The sequence below is a fragment of the Dermochelys coriacea genome, chromosome 3, assembly GCF_009764565.3.
Source record: "Dermochelys coriacea isolate rDerCor1 chromosome 3, rDerCor1.pri.v4, whole genome shotgun sequence".
Lineage (NCBI taxonomy): Eukaryota > Metazoa > Chordata > Testudines > Dermochelyidae > Dermochelys > Dermochelys coriacea.
In genome coordinates this window covers 191089476-191113370 of record NC_050070.1, presented here as the reverse complement: position 1 = coordinate 191113370, position 23895 = coordinate 191089476, and the positions used below count along the sequence as shown (strand labels likewise).

The 23895-nt window shown below is 37.6% G+C and overlaps 1 protein-coding gene across 7 annotated transcripts in view; it reads left to right on the top strand.

Annotated features, from left to right (window-relative positions):
• USP34 (ubiquitin specific peptidase 34) overlaps nucleotides 1–23895 on the top strand; it is a 267844-nt gene that overhangs the window by 220811 nt on the left and 23138 nt on the right. For all 7 annotated transcript variants that reach the window (XM_043511969.1, XM_043511968.1, XM_043511970.1 and 4 more), the window contains 14 exons: nucleotides 564–629; nucleotides 2377–2457; nucleotides 4347–4432; nucleotides 6440–6608; nucleotides 6698–6772; nucleotides 7529–7680; nucleotides 8072–8120; nucleotides 8217–8321; nucleotides 8448–8492; nucleotides 10075–10179; nucleotides 10979–11126; nucleotides 13384–14018; nucleotides 20328–20485; nucleotides 22155–22233. In XM_043511969.1, coding sequence (XP_043367904.1) covers nucleotides 564–629; nucleotides 2377–2457; nucleotides 4347–4432; nucleotides 6440–6608; nucleotides 6698–6772; nucleotides 7529–7680; nucleotides 8072–8120; nucleotides 8217–8321; nucleotides 8448–8492; nucleotides 10075–10179; nucleotides 10979–11126; nucleotides 13384–14018; nucleotides 20328–20485; nucleotides 22155–22233 — 1953 coding nt within the window. The remainder of the gene's footprint in view (nucleotides 1–563; nucleotides 630–2376; nucleotides 2458–4346; nucleotides 4433–6439; nucleotides 6609–6697; nucleotides 6773–7528; nucleotides 7681–8071; nucleotides 8121–8216; nucleotides 8322–8447; nucleotides 8493–10074; nucleotides 10180–10978; nucleotides 11127–13383; nucleotides 14019–20327; nucleotides 20486–22154; nucleotides 22234–23895) is intronic.

The following is a 23895-nucleotide window of genomic DNA, read 5'->3' as shown; positions in this document are numbered from 1 at the left end:
CCATCAAACACCTAATCTCACTTTTAAACTAAAATCAAATTCTAATTCTTAAAATGATACAAAATATTATTTCCACTTAATTAACTGAAAACCCTTGATATGCCTTTAGTTTTGGGATCATGTTGAGAATTAATTTTGGCAATTAAAATAGTGTTGTTTGGCAATTAAAATAGTGGTCTCCCTATTATAGTTGAGTCACAACTCTTGTTATTTGGAGTCATTGGATTTTAACATAAACATGGATTATGATTTCTTTTAAGAGTGCAGGAGGAGGATAAGCAATACTTGGGAAAGATTTTTTTTTTAGGATGTGATTAATATCAAATCAGTTTAAATGTGAAAAATGCAGTGCCAGGATAGTTGACTACACAATGCGTAGTACTTAGTTCAGTCTCCAAAATATGTATTACTTTTTTGTTAAGAGATTTATTTCAGTTTCATTAAACATTTTAATGGATTGTGATTGCATTTGTTTTTTAGACTAAATATATTAACTGGTTGTGTAGAAATTTAAGATTAAGTTGGAATTCGATTTTAAAATCTTTTTTCCTATTTCTCTTTAGCCCACAATGCTTCAGTGGATTGAACTGTTAACAAAGCAGTTTAATAACAGTCAGGCAGCTTGTGAGGTGAGATAAATAATGAGGTGTTGAACAAGGTAAAAAAGTAAAAAAAAAACAATTTTGCATTTTTAGGGATTAGCATCACTAGGTATTTTGGAGTATTTGGACATATGTGTACTAAGAGGTGAAATTCCTCCCCTGTGCAAAGCCTAAACTTTGTATGGAGAATGCTGCAGGGACTAAGGGAATGACATAGCTTCCCCTTCTGGTGAGCCTGTAGGCAGGTCATAAGGTGAAACGCTTTCATGACTGTAGTAGTAGACATAGTTGTCTACACCCTCTTGGGCTGACCATTTAATATTGATAGGTTTTGCAGAGGGGTTTAAGTGGCGTGAGGTTGGTCACTTGGCACAGTAGACATCGGAAGGGAGTTTCATGCGTGAGGCACAGCATGGAAGAAGGCATGTAAACAAGGGAAAGGAAACAAAAGAAGCAGTGACATGGAAGGCTGGGGTGGAGTGAAGAGAGTAAGAAAGGGAGTAAGAAGAGGTAAGAGTAAAGAGATAGGCAAGAACAAATTCTTAGAGCCTTGCTGGTGAAGATGAGGGACTTGAACTTGATGTGGAGGGCAAAGGAAAGCCTGTGAAAGGATGAGAAAAATGGAGTGACATGGTAGGAATTTTGTGGGAGGAGGATGATTTTAGCATTAATGTTTTTGTATAGACAAATGGGAGCATGGGGGGAAGCCAGAAGAAAGAGGTTGCAGCCTAAAGATGAAGGCATGTCCAAAGAATGTTGCCATATGGATGGAAAGAACAGAATTTTGAAATAAAGAAGAGGAAAAATTGACAGAATTTGGTCTTAATCTGAATATGCAAGGAGAAGAGTGTCCAATATGACATTGAGATTGCAAGTCTTAATGACAGAAACCTTCTGTTACTGCATAATGTTATAATTTCAGCCATAATTAATATCCTGCAATAGATGTTATCTAATATATATGCATTAATTATAGTGTTTGTTTTCAAATCCAATCTTCAGATTGTTAAATGGATATTTAACATTCAATAATCTGGTGACACAAGTTCATCACTGTGGTTTGAGAAAAAGACACCAAAAACAAGTTAAGTGAAGGGACCTAGAAATAGAAGAACATGCTAACATACTATTAAACCAAGAAAAAAAAAAGAACCTGGATTGTTCATTCTAAAGTGGCAACATTGTCTAGTGAATAGTTCTGTGAATCAGGAGGCCTCGGTTCTACTCCCAACTGCCTTTCACCATCTGACTTTGGCAGATCATTTAATCTCACAGAGACTAATTTTCTCCAAATGTAAAATAGAGATGATAATGCTTACTCACCTTTAAAAGCATTTAAGGCCCTGATTCAGGAATCACCTAAGCATCCCTCTTCTGCAAAGTACTTTAGTATGTACTTAATCTTAAGTACGTACTTAAGTCTCACTGACTTTGATGGGATTTACTTGCATATTTAAGGTTAACCACATCCTTAAGCACCCTTCTGAAACAGGGATAGCTTCTTTGAATCCAGGTCTTAGAGATCCTGGGATGAAGACTATTAAAAATATTACATGCAAACTTGTATGTACAGTTACTATTTTCCCTCTTTCTTCCTTCCCCGGGGACAAAGGATTTTCAGATTTCTCTTGGACTTGCGTTTTCTGTTTTAATAATAATAATTTCTAATAATCCTCTGAATTTTAATAGCATATTAAAGGATGACTGTAAGAAAAAATAATATGACTTAATTTGAAATGTACAATAAAGAGCATATAATATGTATTTTATGCAGTGGTTTTTGGATCGGATGGCTGATGATGATTGGTGGCCAATGCAGATTCTAATCAAGTGTCCCAATCAAATTGTGAGGCAGGTAAGAAAAATATGATTTTATATAAAAAATACCATTTGATCCATAAGCAGAAATGGTTGTTTATTACTAACTGTACAATAATATTGGCAATTCACATTACTGCACATAACTCTCATTTCCTGCTCCACCTGTATATATGATTTGTGAAGTTTATGTGGCTATGGAAACATCATATTATTCATAGCAAAATCCTATACAGAGTCTTGGAATATAAGGTTAGAAGGGACTACAAGATCATCTAGTCTGATTCCTGTATGTTACAGGTCACCAACACCACCCAGCACCTGCACTATAACTCCCCAGCTGAAATTAGACCAAAGTATACAGCCCAAAGGAGATTAGACTGTTATGTGCCACAGATGGATAGTAGGAGGGACCAAGGTGCACCTGTGCTTGAGGCCCTGCAGTAATAAGAAAATGATTATGTGATATATACTGTGATAATCCTGGCATATGACCCACACCCACTCACTGCAGAGGAAGGTGAAAATCTGCCAATCCAACCTGGGGAAAAATTCTTTCCCAACCCCACATGTGGCAATCAGTTACACCCTGAGTGTGTGAGCAAGAACCATCTAGTCATAAATGCAGTGTTATGGGTTGCAGTCAAAATCACTAAGTCAGATAGGGCATAATTTAAGATTCTTGCAACATCAACATAAACTCAGCCAAACTGCATACTTGTTTATATTAACTTATATTTTGTAACATAAAAAATGACACAGTGATCTACACACTTAACCAAAGAAACAGGAATAGAAAATAATACATACTGTAAGTACAACGCTCCCAAGTCAATACTGGTGTTCAAACCTTAACTTTTGCATTTTCTGTTTTTTTGCGTGCTATTTTAACTGTGAAACATTTTCATTAACATAATTTTTGAATTTTATTTCCTTTTCTGTAAAAGTCATGAAAGTGAAAAAGCTGTCTGTACTTAATGTTAGTATTTGAATATTCACAGTTACTCTAAGTTCATAACTCACTAAGGTGGGAATGAAGTAGAACCAAGCTGTTTGACTTTGGCTGCTTAGCTGAAGGCATTTTTTTATTAGCTTATATTACGACTAAATCTTGCATCAGAAAAAGATACAAGCAGTCCCATTGACAACTTGCTTAGCTAGAATCTGCAAGATTCTGTACTTGAATTTTGTGATTTGCAAAATATAGCAGAATGTATCAATAAAACGCTAAAATTGTACATGATTTTTTTCTCGCTCCCACAGTTTTACCTTTTTCTGGTATTAAGATGTTTTTTGGGAGGATTTTGCTATGTATGCCTCTTTTGGTCAGGTCAAGTGGGGAGAATGCTATGGTAATAGTTGCAGTGTAAAAGCATAACTCTTTAAATATGCAGCAGTATCACAATGGCAGTTGTGCTTCATTAGGTGCGCTTAAATATTAGACAAATGTGCTAGTTCTTAATGAGTACAATGTATATTTCACATTTCAGCCATTTGTTGTTATAGACATTCTTAAAAAAAGGTTAATTAGAATTATTGTATAATGAAATAAATTTACGCACACCCAGAGACAGAGTACGCAAAATGTCAGGCAAAAGTAAATAATGAATATGTAGGAACAGAAAATAATGGAAACTATTGTGTAACCTTTATGACAAGCACTGTCAGGTGCCCATTTCATTATAATACAAAATACGCTAATAGTAAGACTATATCTAGGTTCCAGCCATGAAGTGTGTTCATTAAAATCTGCAACATGACAGCAAATAGAATATGGTCATCTTAATCTTGACTATAATTTTGAAACATTTAGTACTGGGAAACACAGTTTTTGGAATATGAATATGCTTTACTATAAAAACACACACCCACGCATACTTAAAAAAGTGAACAAAAAAGTCTATTTTATAACTTATCCTTTTGCAGATGTTCCAGCGCTTGTGTATTCATGTAATACAGAGACTGAGGCCAGTGCATGCACATCTGTATCTGCAACCAGGAATGGAAGACTGGTAAAATATTTACACCTGAAACCTTCTTTTATTTTTAATTAAATTTGCTACAACTGTGTCAAAGATTTGCTTATTAAATTATCCTAAATTATCCTGTAAGCATGAAACAAACAACAGAGATGTAGGAGCAGGAGCAATTACAGACAGAGTGAAAGCCACTTGGCAACAAACACACCCCCAGAGCCTACCTGGCCCTGATTGATGATGTTGGATACCTCACTGGGCTTGTGGATGTCTCTCCCTTCATGGAGCTTGGATGCATCATAGGGCTCCCCTCTGACTTTTCAGCTCCACAGAAAAAATATCAGTCCTCTCCCGAATGGCTGCCACCTGTGGCACCAAAAAGAGACACTAACAGAGCAGTAGAGCAGATCTGTCATCCTCCTTCTCCTTTCTTACATGTTTGGATAGCAGTGAAATAGTTAATGATATCAACATTTTAAATTACCATCTTTGGGGATCTGAATTAACACTCTCAATTCAGATTAATGGAACAGTTCATACCTCTGTGGGCTGTTGTTTTAGGCTCTTTGCAGATTCAGGCAGTAATCGCTGTATCTGTTCATACTCATTTCACGTTTTCTGGATTTTCTCAGCAGGGCTACAGACATTCCTATAAATGAAATCTGATATTTTAAAGAAAAAGGTGGCAGCCTCAAGAAATAGTCTCAGTTTGCTGACCCAGCATGACTTAGCCCAGTGTGAATTCTGGTCTTTTTCCCTCAGTGGGGTCAGAGAAATTCCTTCACTATGGGGGCAAACGCCATCACATGTTCCTTTTGTGGTGTGTGAAAGTTCTTGACCTATCCTCTTGCTGGTGGAGTGGGAATGTGAAGATCAGACCCCATGCAGTACTGGGGAAGATTCTGCTATAATCTCTCTCTCCTCTGCAAGGTTCTGAATTTTTACCACCACATTTTGCCTTACAGAGGGTGGTGGTGCTTAACATTTCAGCATTAGAGTTGAAAGATAGCAGCATCCATACTCTACTGCTTCTAAAAAGACCTCATTAAGACAAGGCGGCTGCAAGAAGGATAAGGAGACCTGGTGTCTCAAACAGTGTCATATAGGTGCGGAAAGCCACTTCATCTTTCCCAAAATGTGACACAGGTTGGGGCTCATTTCCTGATCTCTTCTGAGCACCCAGAAATAACTTCAGGAGACATGCCCCTCTGTGGAACTTCATTTTCCAAGGGAAGAGTAGAGGGAAGCAAAATTGACTCAGGTACTATGGTAGGGATATTAACAGTTTCTCTTGGTAGTGGTGTTGGCACAGGTACTGAAGCTAAAAACATATCTGAGGGAAATGCACAGGCAATATATATATTTGCCTGTCCCCTTGAGTGGGATGTGAGAAGAAGGGACCATAAGCAGATAACTGAGTTAGTAAATCAGGTTGCTTGTGGCTAGACAGTATTCAGGAAGAGCACAGCTGCTGAGGATGGAAGGGAGAGGATTCAGTTCATTTTAAGTTTCTAAGACAAAACATTTTTGAGATTAGAATGTATTTAAAAAGCATTAGAAGAAATTTTCTAAACATGATGAACACCTACTTTTTTCTGATCTCGGTATCTCTGTCGCTTGTCTAAAACACAGTTCTCATTTGCAAACAACATCATAACATTCCTGTACAATAATCATTGTCTGACTTGATAACTGAGAAAATTTGACATGGATGTCAGAGAGAGACTAATTATGAAATCCCATTATGCTTTTTTACAAAATTCCTCTTCTGATTAAAACCATGCTTTAATAAATGTATTTTCACCCTCATAACACTGACAAGCATTTCAGTGGTAGGTGCCATTTGTAATTTGAGTGATTATATTGTGATGTATAATTGTCATCCATGGTATACTTACCATAGCTGATATAGTGTTAGAGCCTTGAGTCTTTACAGTAAGAATGGAATATATAAACATAGATTTGTTGAACTTCCATTTGGACTGGTTCAAGATCATTTTGTCTAATGCAAGTTTAACATACTAAATAGAACTATGTTTTCAGTTCGGATGACATGGATGGTCCTGTGGAAGATATTGGTAGCCGCTCATGTGTAACTCGCTTCGTGAAGACACTCTTGTCAATTATGGAGCATGGTGTTAAACCTCACAGTAAACATCTCACGGAGTACTTTGCATTTCTTTATGAATTTGCCAAAATGGGAGAAGAAGAGGTGAATATAGCTTTTGTAGTTTTAGAAATTGTGTTTGTATATATAAATGTATGTGTATTACTCAGATAACTCAATATTTACATTTTCAGAGTCAGTTTTTGCTTTCATTGCAAGCCATATCAACAATGGTCCATTTCTACATGGGAACTAAAGGACCTGAAAATGTAAGTTTAAAATATTTTTTTTTGTAGAAAAATAAATTTTCATATTTTAGACTAAGTAGTCCTTGTTGCTTTGTTTTTTAATTACCAGCTGATAAATAATGTCAAAACTGTTCAGTAAATTGTTGTACTTTAAAAGAAAAATAAATTAATATGGTCATCTCAAGTGAATGTAGTGTTTCTGAAAAATGCTGGATTGATTATGCTGTATACTTACGTTTTTTGTTTAGTACAGGATTAATAGCAGACATTCAGGTTCTTTATACTGTCCTATCAGTGTGCCTCAATTCTGGTTTAGAGTGACCTCTTCTAGACCTGAGAGGATAGGTCACTTTCCATATCTATTTAATCCTTGGCTTTTCTGCAGAGACAGTAATATTGCCCTTTGTGACAACAGTTTGTATTATGTAGACTGCTGTCAGCTAAGATGTGAACTGAGACTACCAATTCACTTCATGTACACTTTAAACTTGCTTGCTATTTCTTAGGAATTAATTAAATTATCATAAAGAAATAAATAAGATGGTCTCAATCCAGCTTTTGAATTTATGTTGTGTAGTTTTCACATGCAAATATTTGAACATGCAAAGCAGATAATTAGATGTCTGTTTGATTTGATTTGTGCAAGCAAATTAGGGTGTTTGGAATGCTCAAAACTGAGAAAAAAAATTTAAAACATTTAGAAGTCTCTTTGAAACTCTGGTATATAATGTCATTATTGAGTTTATGGATCCCCTCCCACCCCCCCTGTTTATCCAGCCACAAGTTGAAGTACTATCTGAAGAGGAAGGAGAGGAGGAAGAGGAGGAGGAAGACATTCTTTCATTAGCAGAAGAAAAATACAGGCCTGCTGCACTTGAAAAGATGATTGCCCTGATTGCTCTTCTGGTTGAACAGTCTCGCTCAGAAAGGCAAGAACTTCCAAGGGACAGATTCTGATTTTGGTTGTACTGTGTAAATCTGGAGTTACTCTGGTTTTACACTGGTGTAACTGAGATCATACTCTGGCACAGTGTCTTTAGGCATTTTAAAGTATAATATTGAGTGCTTTGCTGACCAAATGACTGAAGTTCCTAGTAAGACCATTGAACAATCATTTTATAGGCCTAATTTTTAATTATTTAGCATGCTCAAATTATAGTAGCAGTTTTAATTTAATTCATCTATTTTCTCTTAGGTGTAACATTAAAACTTATAGTAGAGAGCATCTTGGGCTGACATACTCAGTTCCCTGGTTGCTAGTACATAAATCCAGTTCAATGGTTTCTGTGCTAAAGTGATAAATATTTTGTTGTGTTTTAGGCACTTGACTTTGTCACAAAACGACATGGCAGCATTAACAGGAGGGAAGGTAATATTTCTAAATGTGAAAATATAATCAACTACCTTGGGAAAAAAAATTCATTAAAAGTTGTCAGATATTAATAATACCTTGGTACTTTTACAGGGTTTTCCTTTCTTGTTTCAACATATCCGTGATGGCATCAATATCAGGCAAACCTGCAATCTCATTTTCAGCCTGTGTCGGTACAATAATCGACTTGCTGAACACGTAAGTACCAGCCGCTGCTGCTATTTGTTGAGAGGGTTTAACTGAACAGTGTACTGAGGTGATTTAGTGTTACAACTGAACAAACGTAAATCTAAAACTGAGTTTTGTTTGTGTTTTGTTTTTAAGATTGTGTCCATGCTTTTCACATCTATAGCAAAGTTGACTCCTGAGGTATGTAAAGAAACTGCTTATCTAGTAAATGATTTGTCTTAATCTTTTTCTGTTTTAAATTACTAAATTAATCTTTTGATAGCCAAAGAATCCTGCATGGAAAATGATCCATTAAAACTTACATGAGAAGAAATAAAATCTTACTGCATTTTATACCAGCTTTTCTAAAATAGATTACCCAATTCCAGATAATCACTTTGCTCAAAACCAAATAGCACTTTTCTAGATTCTTCACGGAGAGAGTTGAGAGAAATGATCTGATAAATAGAAATGTCTGTGGACTAAGATAAGTGGAGAGAACAGATTATCCTGTGATTGTGCAAGTCTTTGGGCAAAGTTCTGCAGTTAGATGCACACAAATGTTAGGTGGAATAAATCTCTGCTCTAAAAAGCAAGCATTTGAGAGCTCTGTGTGAGTTCCACATGATAAAGATGTGCAAAATGGGAAGTGTATGCCCAGATAAGGCCATCTTCATTTACTACCGTCAGAAACAGGTAAAGGGAAAAATAGGGACATGACAAAGGGAGGAGACCTGATCATGCTTGGAAAAGAAGCACATGCTTAAAGCAACTCATGACAACTTTGCTTTGTGTGTTAGAAGAGGAAATATCAGATGGTGACAAATCCATTTCCCTACATATGGTCTGACATCCACTAAATTTTAATGCTTTTTTCCCTTCACCCCGGTAGTATTTTATCCTTGATGAAGAGTAAAGTGTATAAAAAATCCAACAATGTTTAGTTTAGTTTTAGCAAACTTTAAAAACATATTTAAAATTAGAGCCAATATGATAGGTTACAAATGTTTGGGTAGTTTCAAAGGTAAAGCTAAGCTAGTAATCAATTTGAACCCTGAGTGACCAAATGATTGGTTGGGTTTGGGTAAAAATTCAAGGTTTCAGGTTCCTGAGACAGACGCATTTGAAAATGTTACCCTTCATGCAAATAAATTAAGATGATAATTTTACAGTGAGAGTGATACCATTTATATAATAATGTGCTATATTTGTCTGTCTTCCAACACTGTGCAAGTGTAGCACAGCCCTCTACAAAGAGAAATGTCCAAGCAGTCAAGTGTGTGTGATCACGTTATCCACTCCTGGCGAATACTGCTACAGTACTGAGATCCCTAGTGCAGGGGTAGTCAATTATTTTTTGTCAAAGTCCAAATTTCTTGACTAAGGTGAATAGTCAAGGTCCAGACTCCAGAGAAAATAATTAAAAAATAATAACAATAATGATAATAAGTAAATAAAAAGATTTTGGGGTCTGTTCAAAAGCATTTGGTGGTGTGCATTTGGCCTGCAGTCTACTTATTGATTATCCTAGTATGATCGTTACTTGTTATATTTTATTTCTGAGGCATACAAAGGATATAAGCCTTAGTCCTACTATCTGCATGAATGTTTCAGAGTTACAGCTAGACATAGGTCAAAGGTTATTAAAAATGTTCTGATATCTGGTCTGTTTTCAAAGATTTTTTATGCAAGTATTTGGTTTAACATAAGAAATATTTAGAGAAGTGTATCACTTGACTAAAAGTGATCAAAATATATATATATGTATCTTTTTGCATTGCAGGCAGCTAATCCTTTTTTCAAATTGCTGACCATGCTAATGGAGTTTGCTGGAGGCCCTCCAGGAATGCCTCCCTTTGCTTCTTACATCCTGCAGAGGATATGGGAGGTACAGTATGTAGAACAAATCATATTGGATTCTTTTTGCCCTGGATCACTTTTTTTTGCTAAAATACTGAGTGTTTTAAAGGGAGTGTTCATTGTTATCTTTCCTATTCCACTGTGTCAGTTTGAAGTTATAATTTAGTCATCACTTCTCATTCAAAGAAACAGTGATAAGCTGATAGCCCATAACATTGAAATAATTCTTCTGTTTTTATAATGCCCAAAATGTGCTGGGCATTTTATAAACAGACAAGGAGAGTCTCTGTCACCCTGTCACTTCAAGATAATAAGCCTTGTAGGAGAAGTGTATTTTAAGGAGTTGAAGGGGCGAGGAAGAGGGTGCAGGCATTGAAAGCCTTTCTCTTCAGGATAAACTGTAAAGACTCATGCCTTTAGCTCTAGAGGTAATCAGTTCAATTCCTGGTATTGGCCATCATGGCAGTCGTCACACCGGGAGGTGTTCTACTTTAAAAGATGAGGTATGCGTCATCTTGGCAAAAAGTACAAAAAGAAAATATTTTTACAAATGGGATTACTCTCAATTAAGTATCAGCCTTGAAAGTATCCCCCTAAATTTGTAAACATTTTTAAACAATATTGTAAAATGTAAATAGAGTTTATTTGCTGGATCTAATAATAGTGGAAGGAATTTTCAAAAGTGCATAAGTGACTTAGGAACGCAAAACCCATTGACTGTGATTTAATTGACCGATTATCTTACTAATTCTTAGTTGTTTTTGATATAATAAATACTATAAAATATACTGTATTTTATTTGCTGTTGTTTTCCTCTTTTCTTCTAGGTGATTGAATACAATCCATCTCAGTGCCTGGATTGGCTGGCAGTGCAGACACCTCGAAACAAACTAGCCCACAGTTGGGTGCTGCAAAATATGGAGAACTGGGTTGAACGTTTTCTTTTGGCACACAATTATCCTAGAGTGAGAACTTGTAAGTTTTATACAAGTTAAAGAAATTGGCTCTTCAGATTATAAATTGTTATTAGGGCCCTACCAAATTCACGGCCATGAAAAACGTGTCATGGGCCATGAAATCTCATCTTTTGTGTGCTTTTACCCTATACTACACAGATTTCATGGGGGAGACCACCATTTCTCAAATTGGTGCCAAATTCCTGCCTCAAAAAGGAGTTGCAGGGGGAGGGTCACAAGGTTATTTTAGGGGGGTCATGGTATTGCCACCCTTACTTCTGCACTGACTTCAGAGCTGGACAGCCGAAGAGCAGTGGCTGTTGGCCAAACCATGCCACCCTTATTTCTGCACTGCTACCTTCAAAGCTGGGTGGCTGAACAGAGGTAGCTGCTGACTGAGGGCCCAGCTCTGCAGGCAGCAGCACAGAAGTAAGGGTGGTAATACCATACCATGCCATCTTTACTTCTGTGCTGCTGCTGATGGCAGCTCTGCCTTCAGAGCTGGGCTCCTCTCCAAGAGCCACCACTCTTCAGCAGCTCAGCTTTGAAATCAGTGCCGCTACCAGCCACAGTGCAGAAGTAAGGGTAGCAGTACTGCAACTCCCCTACAGTAACCTTGCAACCCCCTCACAACTCCTTTTTTTTTTGAGTCAGGAGCCCTACAATTACAACACTGTGGAATTTCAGATTTAAATAGCTGAAATCATGAAATTTATGATTTTTTAAAATCCTGTGATCATGAAATTGATCAAAATGGACCATGAATGTAGTAGGGCCCTAGTTATTATATATAATGTTTTCTTACTACAAGTGAAAATGGAATTTTCTTGCTATTGTGCCTATTTGTTATCCACAGATTACTCACCTTGAAATAATTACCTTCAGTAAAGCTAGCTTTAACTTAGTTGATACCTACTGTATCTCATCAGTAAATGGTAGGTTTCAGAGTAGCAGCCGTGTTAGTCTGTATCCGCAAAAAGAAAAGGAGTACTTGTGGCACCTCAGAGACTAATAAATTTATTAGAGCATAAGCTTTTGTGGGCTACAGCCCACTTCATCGGACACACAGAATGGAACATATAGTAAGAAGATACTATATATATACAGATAAGTTGGAAGCTGCCATACAAACTGTGAGAGGCTAATTATATATATATATACACACACACACACACACACACATACAATTAGCCTCTCACAGTTTGTATGGCAGCTTCCAATTTATCTGTATGTATATAGTATCTTCTTACTATATGTTCCATTCTGTGTGTCCGATGAAGTAGCCTGTAGCCCACGAAAGCTTATGCTCTAATAAATTTGTTAGTCTCTAAGGTGCCACAAGTACTCCATTTCTTTCATCAGTAAATGTTATCTTTATTTGATGAAAAACATAATTTAATTTATTAACCTGAATGATGATACATTTACGTTTTCTGTGTCTGACACAGTTAAATTAATATGATCCAAATATCACATGGGAGAGGCTTCAGGGGAAGGGGTGGTCCAGGAGGTTACCCTTAGGATTTTAACCGAATAGTTGCATTTTAGATAGGAGTGGTATTTGCTATCCCTTTTACATCCTCCCCCCCCCCCTCCCCTGACCTTCCAAAATTAGTAATTGGTTGAGCCCTTCAACTTGCAATCCCAGAGAAGCCTGCACTGCTGCACTAGCTCCAAATTCTTCTGCGTCCCTGGTGTTGTAGTAGGAGCCATGCTGCCATGGTTGCCTCTGTCCTTGCTATTCCTAGAAACCTCACATCCATAAGAATGGTGATAATAATAGTAGTAGACTTCATTCTGTTTCAACAGATTTCCTGTGGCTTTGGGTTGGGAGACAATGTGTATAAACTGGAGGCACAGCGTTGCAGCTCCCATTTATAGGTAACACTGAAGATCTAGTGAGATCTGATTAACTGATAAATATTTTAGTAATAAAAGAATAAAATAATCATTTTCATCTCAGCAACAGGCTGCAATTGGATGCATTGTGTTCTAGTAGTTAGGGCAGGGCAATGAACAGGAAATTAGAATAAAAAGTTCTGAGGTCTATTCTCAACTGTGCTCTTGACTCACTGTATGGCCTTGGACATATCTCAGGTTTACTGTATCTCAGTTTTTCCATCTCCAGTTTGATGGTAATAGTACTTACCCAACTTTGTAAAGTTCTTTTAGATCCACTAGTCAAGAGTGCTATAAATGGAAAGTACTCATATAAATATGAATCTGCATGTCCTGTTCAAAGATTTGACAGATTTGTTTTTTGTTTTATTTTGAAGCTGCAGCCTACCTTTTGGTGTCACTTATTCCAAGCAATTCATTCCGTCAGATGTTCCGATCAACTCGATCCTTGCATATCCCTACACGTGACCTGCCTCTCAGTCCAGATACTACAGTAGTTCTTCATCAAGTCTACAATGTGCTTCTTGGCCTGCTTTCAAGAGCAAAGCTGTATGTTGATGCTGCTGTTCATGGCACTACTAAACTGGTGCCCTACTTTAGTTTCATGACTTACTGTTTAATCTCAAAAACTGAGAAACTTATGTTTTCCACTTATTTCATGGACTTGTGGAACCTTTTCCAGCCTAAACTTTCTGAGCCAGCTATAGCCACCAACCACAATAAACAGGCTTTGCTCTCTTTTTGGTATAACGTATGTGTTGACTGTCCAGAGAATGTACGCCTTATTGTACAGAATCCTGTGGTGACAAAGAACATTGCCTTCAATTACATCCTAGCAGACCATGATGATCAGGATGTGGTGCTCTTTAACCGTGGGATGCTGCCTGCCTATTATGGCATTCTGCGGTTATGCTGCGAACAGTCACCTGCATTCACAAGACAGCTGGCTTCTCATCAGAATATCCAGTGGGCCTTTAAGAATCTCACACCACATGCCAGTCAGTACCCAGGAGTAAGTACATTCATTCTGAGTAGATATTCTGACATTTGTTCTAAATGCCTCCTCAGTTATTGCTTGACAATATTTTTTTATAAAAAATACTTTGAACTAGACAAAAGCTCGACTTTACATACCTAAAAGCAAAAATATTATTGAGTCTTGCGTTCCTGATATGAATAACCATAAAGCTTATAGGGCCAGCCCCTGAGCACCAGTTCTTCTGCAGCAAAGCAGCTTGGGAATGAAAAGGTGTCTCTAAGAAACCTTTATGGTTCCCACTGATCCTGGAACTTCTGTACACTAGTCTGGTCACGAGAAACAGTTAAGATCAACTTTTTTGATGAGGCCAGGAAGTGGTATGGTGTAAAGCTAGCTATACCAAGGAAATCTCTTAAACTAGGTTTCTTACTGGTTTGAGCTGCTGGAGCAGAGCCTGAATTTGGCCCGTTGTGTCCTGTGCAAACTGTGGGTAGTTATTTGTTCTGTTATTGTAAGGTCTATGTACCTCTTAGAAATTATTGGTACATTGACCATTATAATATCTCTCCTTAAGAAAGAATGTTGTCCGCAACTTATTTTCCCTTGTAAAATAATTAGCATGTCTTCTTTCAGGTTAATGTACATAATGATTTTAAAATGATTTTTCTGAGCAACTTAGTTTGTTTGGCACTGGTTTATCTGGCACACAGTCACTTTTCAGAGTAGAACTGTACTGTAAATGTGTGACCATCTGGGGGTGATTTCAGTCATATGGAAGCAGGTTGAAATGAATAATTTATCCTGGTCCATCTTACTCAGGAGTTCTAAAGCTCTGGCCAGCTGAGGGCTGTGTTAACAAGCAGTTGCCCAAAGACCACATTTTATTTCCTAAGATGGAATAAAATTCAGCTGTCCTTATCTCTGTTACAGTGATGCTATCTAAGAAATTTTTATTTCCACCATGAGATGGAGCACTGTAGGATCAGTAGATTTCCTAAAAGCATGCTAAAGATGAGGGTAACCACAGGTGGTTCTTCAATAGTGTCCCTGACCATGCTCCATTTCAAGTACACATGCACCCCATGCATCTTTGGAGATTTTCGATAGCAGTGCCCATTTGGCCTGCCTATGCACTCTTGACATCCTCATACCCCATACTGAAGATATAGAGCATCGTGCAGGAGAACTTCCCTTAGTTCCTTCTCAATAGCCCTACAATCTGAGATGGAGCATCTAGCATGCCTGCTTCAAGTTTAGCTTTTTAGCTTAACCTTACATTTTTAGTGTTAATTTGACATTAGTTTAGTTCACTTAGTTTTATATCTCTTTGGATTTAAGGGGTCCCTTTTTTGTTAATACCCCTTCCCCTCCCACCTGATGGACAGTCTTGGTGGTGGCTGTCAGCCAGGTATGCCAAGATCCCTGGGATTCAAATTCTGCCTCTCCTGCCAGAAACTCACCCTAGTTAATGACTGAGAACCACATACCTTGCACTTGCAAGATATACATTTCTTTTAAAAGTAGATCACGAAAAGTAGGAATATTATGGTGGAGCAAGCCCTGCAACCGGCTTCAGATCCAGGCTCAGAAAACCCTCCTGTACGTTAGCCTCTGAGTACACTTAGTGCTCCATCAACTTCCAGATCCCAGTCACCAAGAACTTCGCAGGAGAAGAATATGGAGAGTACTGCTGAGGCTCTGAAGTAGAGGAGCTAGATCTCCTAACAGAGACCCTTCATCGAAGGGAAGCTGTTCACCTCAGAGAATGACTACTTGGGAGACCTCAGATCCCTGGGGGAATACTGTTGAGGCTCCAGGCTGCTCCAGTACTGGGAGCTTTTTGAAGGCTTTCAGTGCTTTGAAAAACCACAGTGCCAGACATACATTGTTACCAAAACCAACTCAGGTACTGTCTAAGCATGATAGCTTTATCAGAAACTCCAAGCACTCTGCCTCTTGGAGATCAGCACTACCTACAAACTTCTGCAATACTGGTTCTGTTACTGACACCAAAGAATCACCAACATCCTCAGTACCGTCATCATCTATTTAACATGTACTGCCGAAACTATCAGAATCGACACCGTTTTCTAAAATGGGACCCCTGAAGCAGTCTGCTCTTGATACCAACACTGGCCATGATGGAGCCTCATAATACCTCTTCTCCCATACATCCAGTGCCACAGGAATATAGATACTCCAGGGTATTGTTTGTTTTCAGACAAAGTCTCCACTGTTAATGGGTACTGACAACTATCAATACCAAGATCATCTGGGTCACCTGGTCCCTTATCTTTACCCAGTACCTTCTAGTTCTCTAGTATCTACCGCACAGGACAGACAGCCATCTTCACCTTCACTGTCTGCCCTGCCCTTGGACTATATTGAGGGTGATTCCTCTGACTCCCAGATTTCAGTACAGAGATCTTCTGTCCATCGTCAAAGGGACATTTTCTCGACCACCTTCACTGAGAGGGAAATTCCAAGCAAAAAACAATTTTCTGTCCCTTCTCACTGGCATGGCCAACATCAGGTGCCCCGTCTTTTGCCTTATGGTTCACCTCATTGGCCTTACTGGGATTCATGAGCTACCTATCACCAGCAGTTCTCAAGACCTAAATCCTCTCCAGGAGATCATTGAAAGAGACATTGTCTTGCTCCATCAGTCCTTCCTCAACAGCCCCAACCTCAGAAGAAGTCTTTCAAGGAGCAAGAGCTAGAGTGGACAAGGAAGTGACACTGAAGACTTAATATTTCATCATCGTCACAAGGTGAGGAGATAATGCCCCTTCCTTCTCTTGCTGACCATTTTAAACAGTTTCAGAAACCTGTTAAATGCATTGCTGACTCATTACAGATTCTGTTAGATGAGATCCTGGAGACACAACAAACTGTTGGACATTTTGCATACAACAGCCATTAGTCGCCTAGCTCTACCAGTGAATGAAGTCTTACTGGATCCTGCAATGACCATCTGGCAAACGCATGCCACCACAACACACATGTACAAACAGGATCTTAAATGAATTACATCCCAATGGAAAAATCAGAATTTTTGTTTTCCCACCCTGCACCAAATTCTTTAGTTGTGGAGGCTGTCAGTGAGCATGGCAGACAAATCACACAAAGTATATGCCCTATGATAAAAACCAAAAGCAACTTGACCGATTTGGTCTTAAGAGCTATTCTTCAATGACCCTGCAATTTCAGATTGCAAATTACCAAACCCAGATGGAAAAATATAACCACGCCATTAAAAGTTCAATAATTTTGTTGAATATCTCCCTGCAGAACATCGTGGCTAGCTCAAGGCTATCATAGCCAAAGTCAGCTCCTAGCAAGAACCCCATTGCAGGACTCCATAGACACAGCTGATGCTGTGGCCCATTCCGTCTCCACTACAGTCATAATTTGTAGGGCTTCTTGGCTACAGCTGTCTGGGTTTCCTAGGAAAGAAAAGGAGTACTTGTGGAACCTTAGAGACTAACAAATTTATTAGAGCATAAGCTTCGTGAGCTACAGCTCACTTCATCGGATGCATTTGGTGGAAAAATTTGGTGTTTTTTTTTTCCACCAAATGCATCCGATGAAGTGAGCTGTAGCTCACGAAAGCTTATGCTCTAATAAATTTGTTAGTCTCTAAGGTGCCACAAGTACTCCTTTTCTTTTTGCGAATACAGACTAACACGGCTGCTACTCTGAAACCTGGGTTTCCTAAGGAAGTCCAAAATACTGTTGAAGGCCTTCCTTTTGCTGGACTTACACTCCTCTTTGAGACCACCAAAGACTCTCTCCATACCTTGAAAGTTTCCATGGCCACTCTTAGTTCCCTCTGCATTTATGTACCTGCAAACAAAAGAAAATTTAGCAGAACAAAAACGGCACTGAGAGCTCATCTGGCTTAGTTCTTTGCATACCATTGGCCTTTTGAGCCACCTAAGAAAAGGCCAAGATACCAAAAGAAATGACCACTTAGCATGACTGATTCTATCACCCAGATGTACACTTCATGCAAGCATCAATTTTGATGGTTTGGTCAAGGGTTTGGAATGTCCCCGCCTGAGGACTATTCAGCTGCACCATTCCTCCAACATCCCTTCCTCTGGAGACCATCTCTCTTATTTCTGAACTGTGTGGCAGCAGATTATATCCAACAGATGTGTTTTGAAAACCACAACATCGGATTACTCGATTCATTTCATCTACATTCCCCTGCTCCTTTTCAGGGGCACATCTTAATGAGACAGGAATTAATTTCCCTTCTATGCATAGGGGCCATATAAGAGGTCCCAATCCAGCACAGGAGGAAGGGATTCTATTCCAAGTATTTTCTGGTCCCCAAAAAGAATCAGGGATGGAGACCATATTAGATCTCAGACTCCTAAGCATCTTTGTGAGATCACAGAAATTCAGGATGGTGACTCTTGCAGCTATAATTCCAGCGTTAGATTCTAGGGGTTTGTTTGCAGCCCTCAACCTTCAGGATGCACATCTTTGCATTGCATTTCACTGGTCTTGCAAGAGATATCTTCATTTTACAGTCAGCCAGGACCATTTCCAGTCTCAAGTGCTTCCCTTCAGCCTCTCCTTTGCCCCGAGAGTTTCTTAAGCTTATGGCAGTATAGTAGTATCCACTCACCTACATTGACTTGGAATAATTGTCTTCCCCTTCCTCGACAATTGTCTGCTCAAGGGCTGGTCGCACAACAAAGTTCTCTGCAGTACAATAGCAGTGTTCCTGTTCTGCAGTGGTACAACTTCAACTCAACATTGAAAAGTCCACTTTGATCCCAGTACAGCAGATGGACTTTCTAGGGATGTCTCTGGATGCAGTGGCAGCCAGAGCTTACTTTCCCATCAACATGTTTATGACTAACAAACCTCTTTTCCAAGGCCCCAATAAGCCCCCAGAGATTAGCAAGAAGTTGTCTTCAATTGCTAGGACATATGGCAGCTTGGCAGTGCACCATTCGCTGCTTCCAGGGATGGCTCAAAACGGTCTATATTCCAAACAAACACAGTCTAGACAAGTTAGTGATTGTCCATCACCAAGTATTGTACTTACTCTGATGGAAGACTCCTACACATTTTGTGCAAGAGTCCCTTTCACCCAGCCATCACTATAACATCAGATGCATGTCTCCTGGAAACAGGAGCACACCTAGGGGGACATGGTATTCACAGCAAATGGTCTGTCCAGGAGTAGTGTCTACATACCACAGGGGTAGCCGTGTTAGTCTGTATCCACAAAAACAGTGAGGAATCTGGTGGCATCTTAAAGACTAACAAATTTATTTCGGCATAAGTTTTCGTGGGTAAAACCCCACTTCTTCAGATGCATGGAGTGAAAATTACAGATGCAGGCATAAACATACTGACACATGAAGAGAAGGGAGTTATCTTACAAGTAGAGAACCAGTATTAACAAGGCCGATTCAGTCAGGGTGGATGTGGTCCACTCCCAATCATTGAGGAGGAGGAGGAGGAGGTGTCAATACCAAGAGAGGGAAAATTGCTTTTGTAGTGACCACATGAGCCACACCATCAGGGGCTCATTCACCTGCACATCTACTAATGTGATATATGCCGTCATGTGCTAGCAACGCCCCTCTGCCATGTACATTGGCCAAACTGGACAGTTTCCACGTAAAAGAATAAATGGACACAAATCAGACATCAGGAATGGTAACATACAAAAGCTACTAGGAGAACACTTCAATCTCCCTGGATATTCAATAACAGATTTAAAAGTAGCCATCCTTCAACAAAAAAAACTTCAAAAACAGACTTCAAAGAGAAATTGCAGAGCTACAATTCTTTGGCAAATTTAACACCATTAATTTGGGCTTGAATAGGGAGTGAGAGTGACTGGCTCATTACAAAAGCAAAAAAAAAAAAAGATATCTGCAGGTATAAAGGGACATCTGAATGTTCTTTTTAAAACACCTTATGCCAATTCAATTTGTTCTGAAAATATGTAATATGGTGAATATCATTAACAGATATCTCTCTCAGTCCACACAGAAAACAATAAGGGGTGAACAGAGAAAACACTCTAGATAGAAAATTGTAGATACATACACAACTTTTGAAGCTGCATTTATGTTTAAGTACTCTTATTTTTTTAATAAGGTAATATTTAAAGAATGTCAATGCTGTGTATTTTTCTGATTTTTCCCCTTCTCTAGAATACATAAAAATGTCTTCTAGATTCATACATATATGTCACTTCAATGTATTGCTTAATAGAAATAATGGACAGTCATGAAGAGGAGAATATAAATCATAACTTATTAATTAAGAAAGATTACCTTAACCTAATGTTCATTTTGTTTGTTTTAGGCAGTAGAAGAGCTGTTTAACCTCATGCAGTTGTTTGTAGCTCAGAGGCCGGATATGAGAGAAGAGGAGATAGAAGACATAAAGCAATTTAAGAAAACAACCATAAGCTGTTATCTGCGCTGCTTAGATGGACGGTCTTGTTGGACTACTTTAATAAGGTATTATAGTACTGAAATGTTAGTGGGGCAGCTTAATCCTTTTCAGTTTAAAAAAAAAAAGGACTTTTTAGATTTGAAATATCATAAATTATTCTTCAATATAGTTTAGTTTATTATATACACTTTTTGAAAAAATCTGTGATACTGTCTTTATAAAAGTCATATACAAAACAGTAAAGTTGTAGTTTGTCTCTGAAATACAGAAATGGTCTCTTTATACATAAAAACCTATTGAGCATGAAAATAATAATTTAATTTATAAGTTCCCACCATGCAAGGAATTAAATAAATATCAGTAATTTAAAAAAATAAACAGATATTGTTGTTATTCAAATCAAAATGTTAGAAAGCCATAACAAAGTGGTATCATTAAAACGTTTTCTTTGACATAAAGCCTAGAAATTCCATAGTAAAGCTGAAACTTCATTCTGTATCTTAATCCACTCTATTTTGCATAGCTTGGTGAGCATGTACAATGTGACAATTTATCCACCCTTGCAAAATTGTGAGGCACGAGTAAGGTAGAAATGGTGGCTTTGTGGGCAGAGTTTCTGCATTATCTGAGATTATTTTATACATCAAATCTACAAAGAGTTTAAAGTTTTTAGGTGCATCTTTTTGAAATTTTAGTTCTGTTGAATATGTGAAACTCGTGATTTTTTTCCATTTTATTTATCGATATGACCATTAAATGGCTGTATCACATAGGTCACATCACTGGGAGTGTAAACCCAGTAACAGATAGGTTGGAATGTTCTTATGAGAAGAGGAAATCTCCTTTACTCCCCTGAGGGCATATATGTAGTCATCTGTTTTAGCATGGAAGCAGATACTTTGCATAATTGGATGCTCAAACTTAGTAGAAATATTAGTGTGTAATTATTATTTTTTGTAAATACTCTGGTTTAATGCTTTATTTTCCATGGAAAATATCCTGGAAACCATTGTTTAAGTGAAAGAAATGGTAGCACTTAGAAGCTGTATGCATAAGCTTACATAGGAAGGAACATGTATGTTAATAATAATAAGAGGGGGTGTTCAATATATGGTGAGAACAAGAACTATTCCCTGAATTATTTTAAAACTCAGTACTGCTTTTAGTGTACAGTTGCACCCTTAATTTGATTGCTCAGTTAAATGCTCAACTGGCCTGGCAAAATCCTTTATTTCTAGTTATATTCTTAAATTGCTCTTTCAGAAATATTTCTACTCATTTGCGTTCTCAAATATGTGCCTAATTGCACCTTACCCTGCACTTAAAATGCATTTTTTAAACAGCTTAAACTTTCATCTTTGAATGGATTGTTCTCTTTAGATTTTTAATATTTTCAAGCCAGTACTTGTTAAAACACTTTTGGAGAGAGTCTTCATAAAATACTTTTTGAAGAGATATTCTTGTATTAAAAAGATGGAAGTTGGTACTATGTCCATCAAAGCAGTTAGTTTTAGAAGTATGTTTGGCACAACTAGGAACACTTCTAAACTAATAAAATTAAAGGACTGAAGGTGATAATTGTATTCATTTCATTTTCTCCTGATCTGTGCTTATACCTCAAAATACAATTTCACTAATGCTGAATTTAATAATTTTAAGGTTTTGTGAGAATTATGAAAAACTGGTATCTTAAGCATGTTTTTTTCAGTGTTTAAGTGTTTCTTTCTTTTCTAGTGCCTTCAGAATATTACTAGAATCCGATGAAGACAGACTTCTTGTTGTGTTTAATAGAGGCTTAATCCTGATGACGGAGGTAAATATTTCATTGTCACTTAGTTCAAATGAGCATCTTCCTTTCCCATTGACTCATCATCTGAGAGGATAGGGTGGTCTCATCACTTCCTTATTGCTAAATATGCTTGCTTTAAGTATTTTTTTAAATACAGGAGCCATTTTAAAATTACCTAAAAAAGGGGAGAGGGGTGATTAAATCCTAGGATACTTATAAAACCATCTTAAAGTGTTCATCATTAGCTAATTGATCTCAGAAGTTTGAATTTCCCAGTGATGACGATGTTAATAACAAAAGCTATATAAAAACCTAAACAAATCTTTTTTTTTAAAGAAAAGAAATAATAAAATCAAAACTCTGCAATACTATAAAACCCCCATGTAAATTTTTAAAACTGATATAAAAGTAAACCTACTAAACTATATTTGCGCTGACATTTTTGCTGCTTCCTTTTGTCTCTTAGAAATGTTTAGATGTAAGAAATTTGAGCTACAAATTTATGAACCAAACTCTATCTGTTTCTATATCAAACTTGTTTTTATGGGGAGGCTTTGGCACAGGACATTACAAAGATACGTCTAGAAATAAGCGTAACAAGATTTGTTGCTTAACAGCTAGGTTCACCTTCTAGTTGAAGGTCGCTTCATGCAGAAAGGCTAACAGTGGACCCAATACAACTCCATTAAAGGACGGAAGCTGGATAAGGCCACAGTGTGGTATAAGCAATGTTTTGTCTGAGCTGCTCTTAAACTTGTAACTCTTGTACTATATTATAGACCATATGCTGTCACTTGTCTGCTAAAGGTGTTTTTATATGTTAAATAAACAGCATTAAGAACCTTCCACGTCAGTAGAATAGATTTCCTCACTGCAGAGGGTTGACAGTGTATCCTGAATCTTTCTCCTGGTATAAATATAGATCATAATTAAGGTTTTGCATTATATTTTGAGGGAGATTAATAATATATATATTAGTTCCTTATCTGTTTGATGTTTGAAACATAATTGGCATTCAAGCAGAGTAAATATCTTCTCAAATACCTTTTCTGCCAAAATCCTTGCAATATTGTGTATTGCCAGCAATACGAGTATCCTATACCACTACAATTTCTCTCTAAATCAAAAATCCCCAGAAGATGCTTTTGTTAAAGCAGTAGTAATAGTTCGGCTGACATAGAATTTTATATTGTATGTCTGTAAGCAATGCACATAAACTTAACTAGAATATATGATTATTCTGTAACCATTGTTTTCTGACCCAAATCCCTTTCCCATGCCTCCTTAATAGAACTTTGTATCTAGACAAATTGATTGGGATTAAAGATTTGTAAAATTTTGTGTGTTTTGGGCTATACTTGGTTCTTTGGGTTTTAGACTTTAATGTCTCCACCTGCTACTTAGGCAGACTTAAGTAATTGCCTTGAGCCAGAAGTGTTTAGCTTGATGCATCTTAAAACTGCATAGGTTATGCATGCACAGATTGCATTCACCTTGAAGCAAATCTCTTCGTTTTACAGATTTTATAAAGTAAGCTGGATGTATTTGCAAAGCTTTTCAGTTTCCTGAATCAGACTGTTTGCATGTGCATGCAGAGTTTGCTCTGTTTTTCAGTAGTATTTTTAAACTCATTTTCCACAGGCACACAGTGAGAAATTTCTGATTGCTCTAGTATTGGCGAAATTT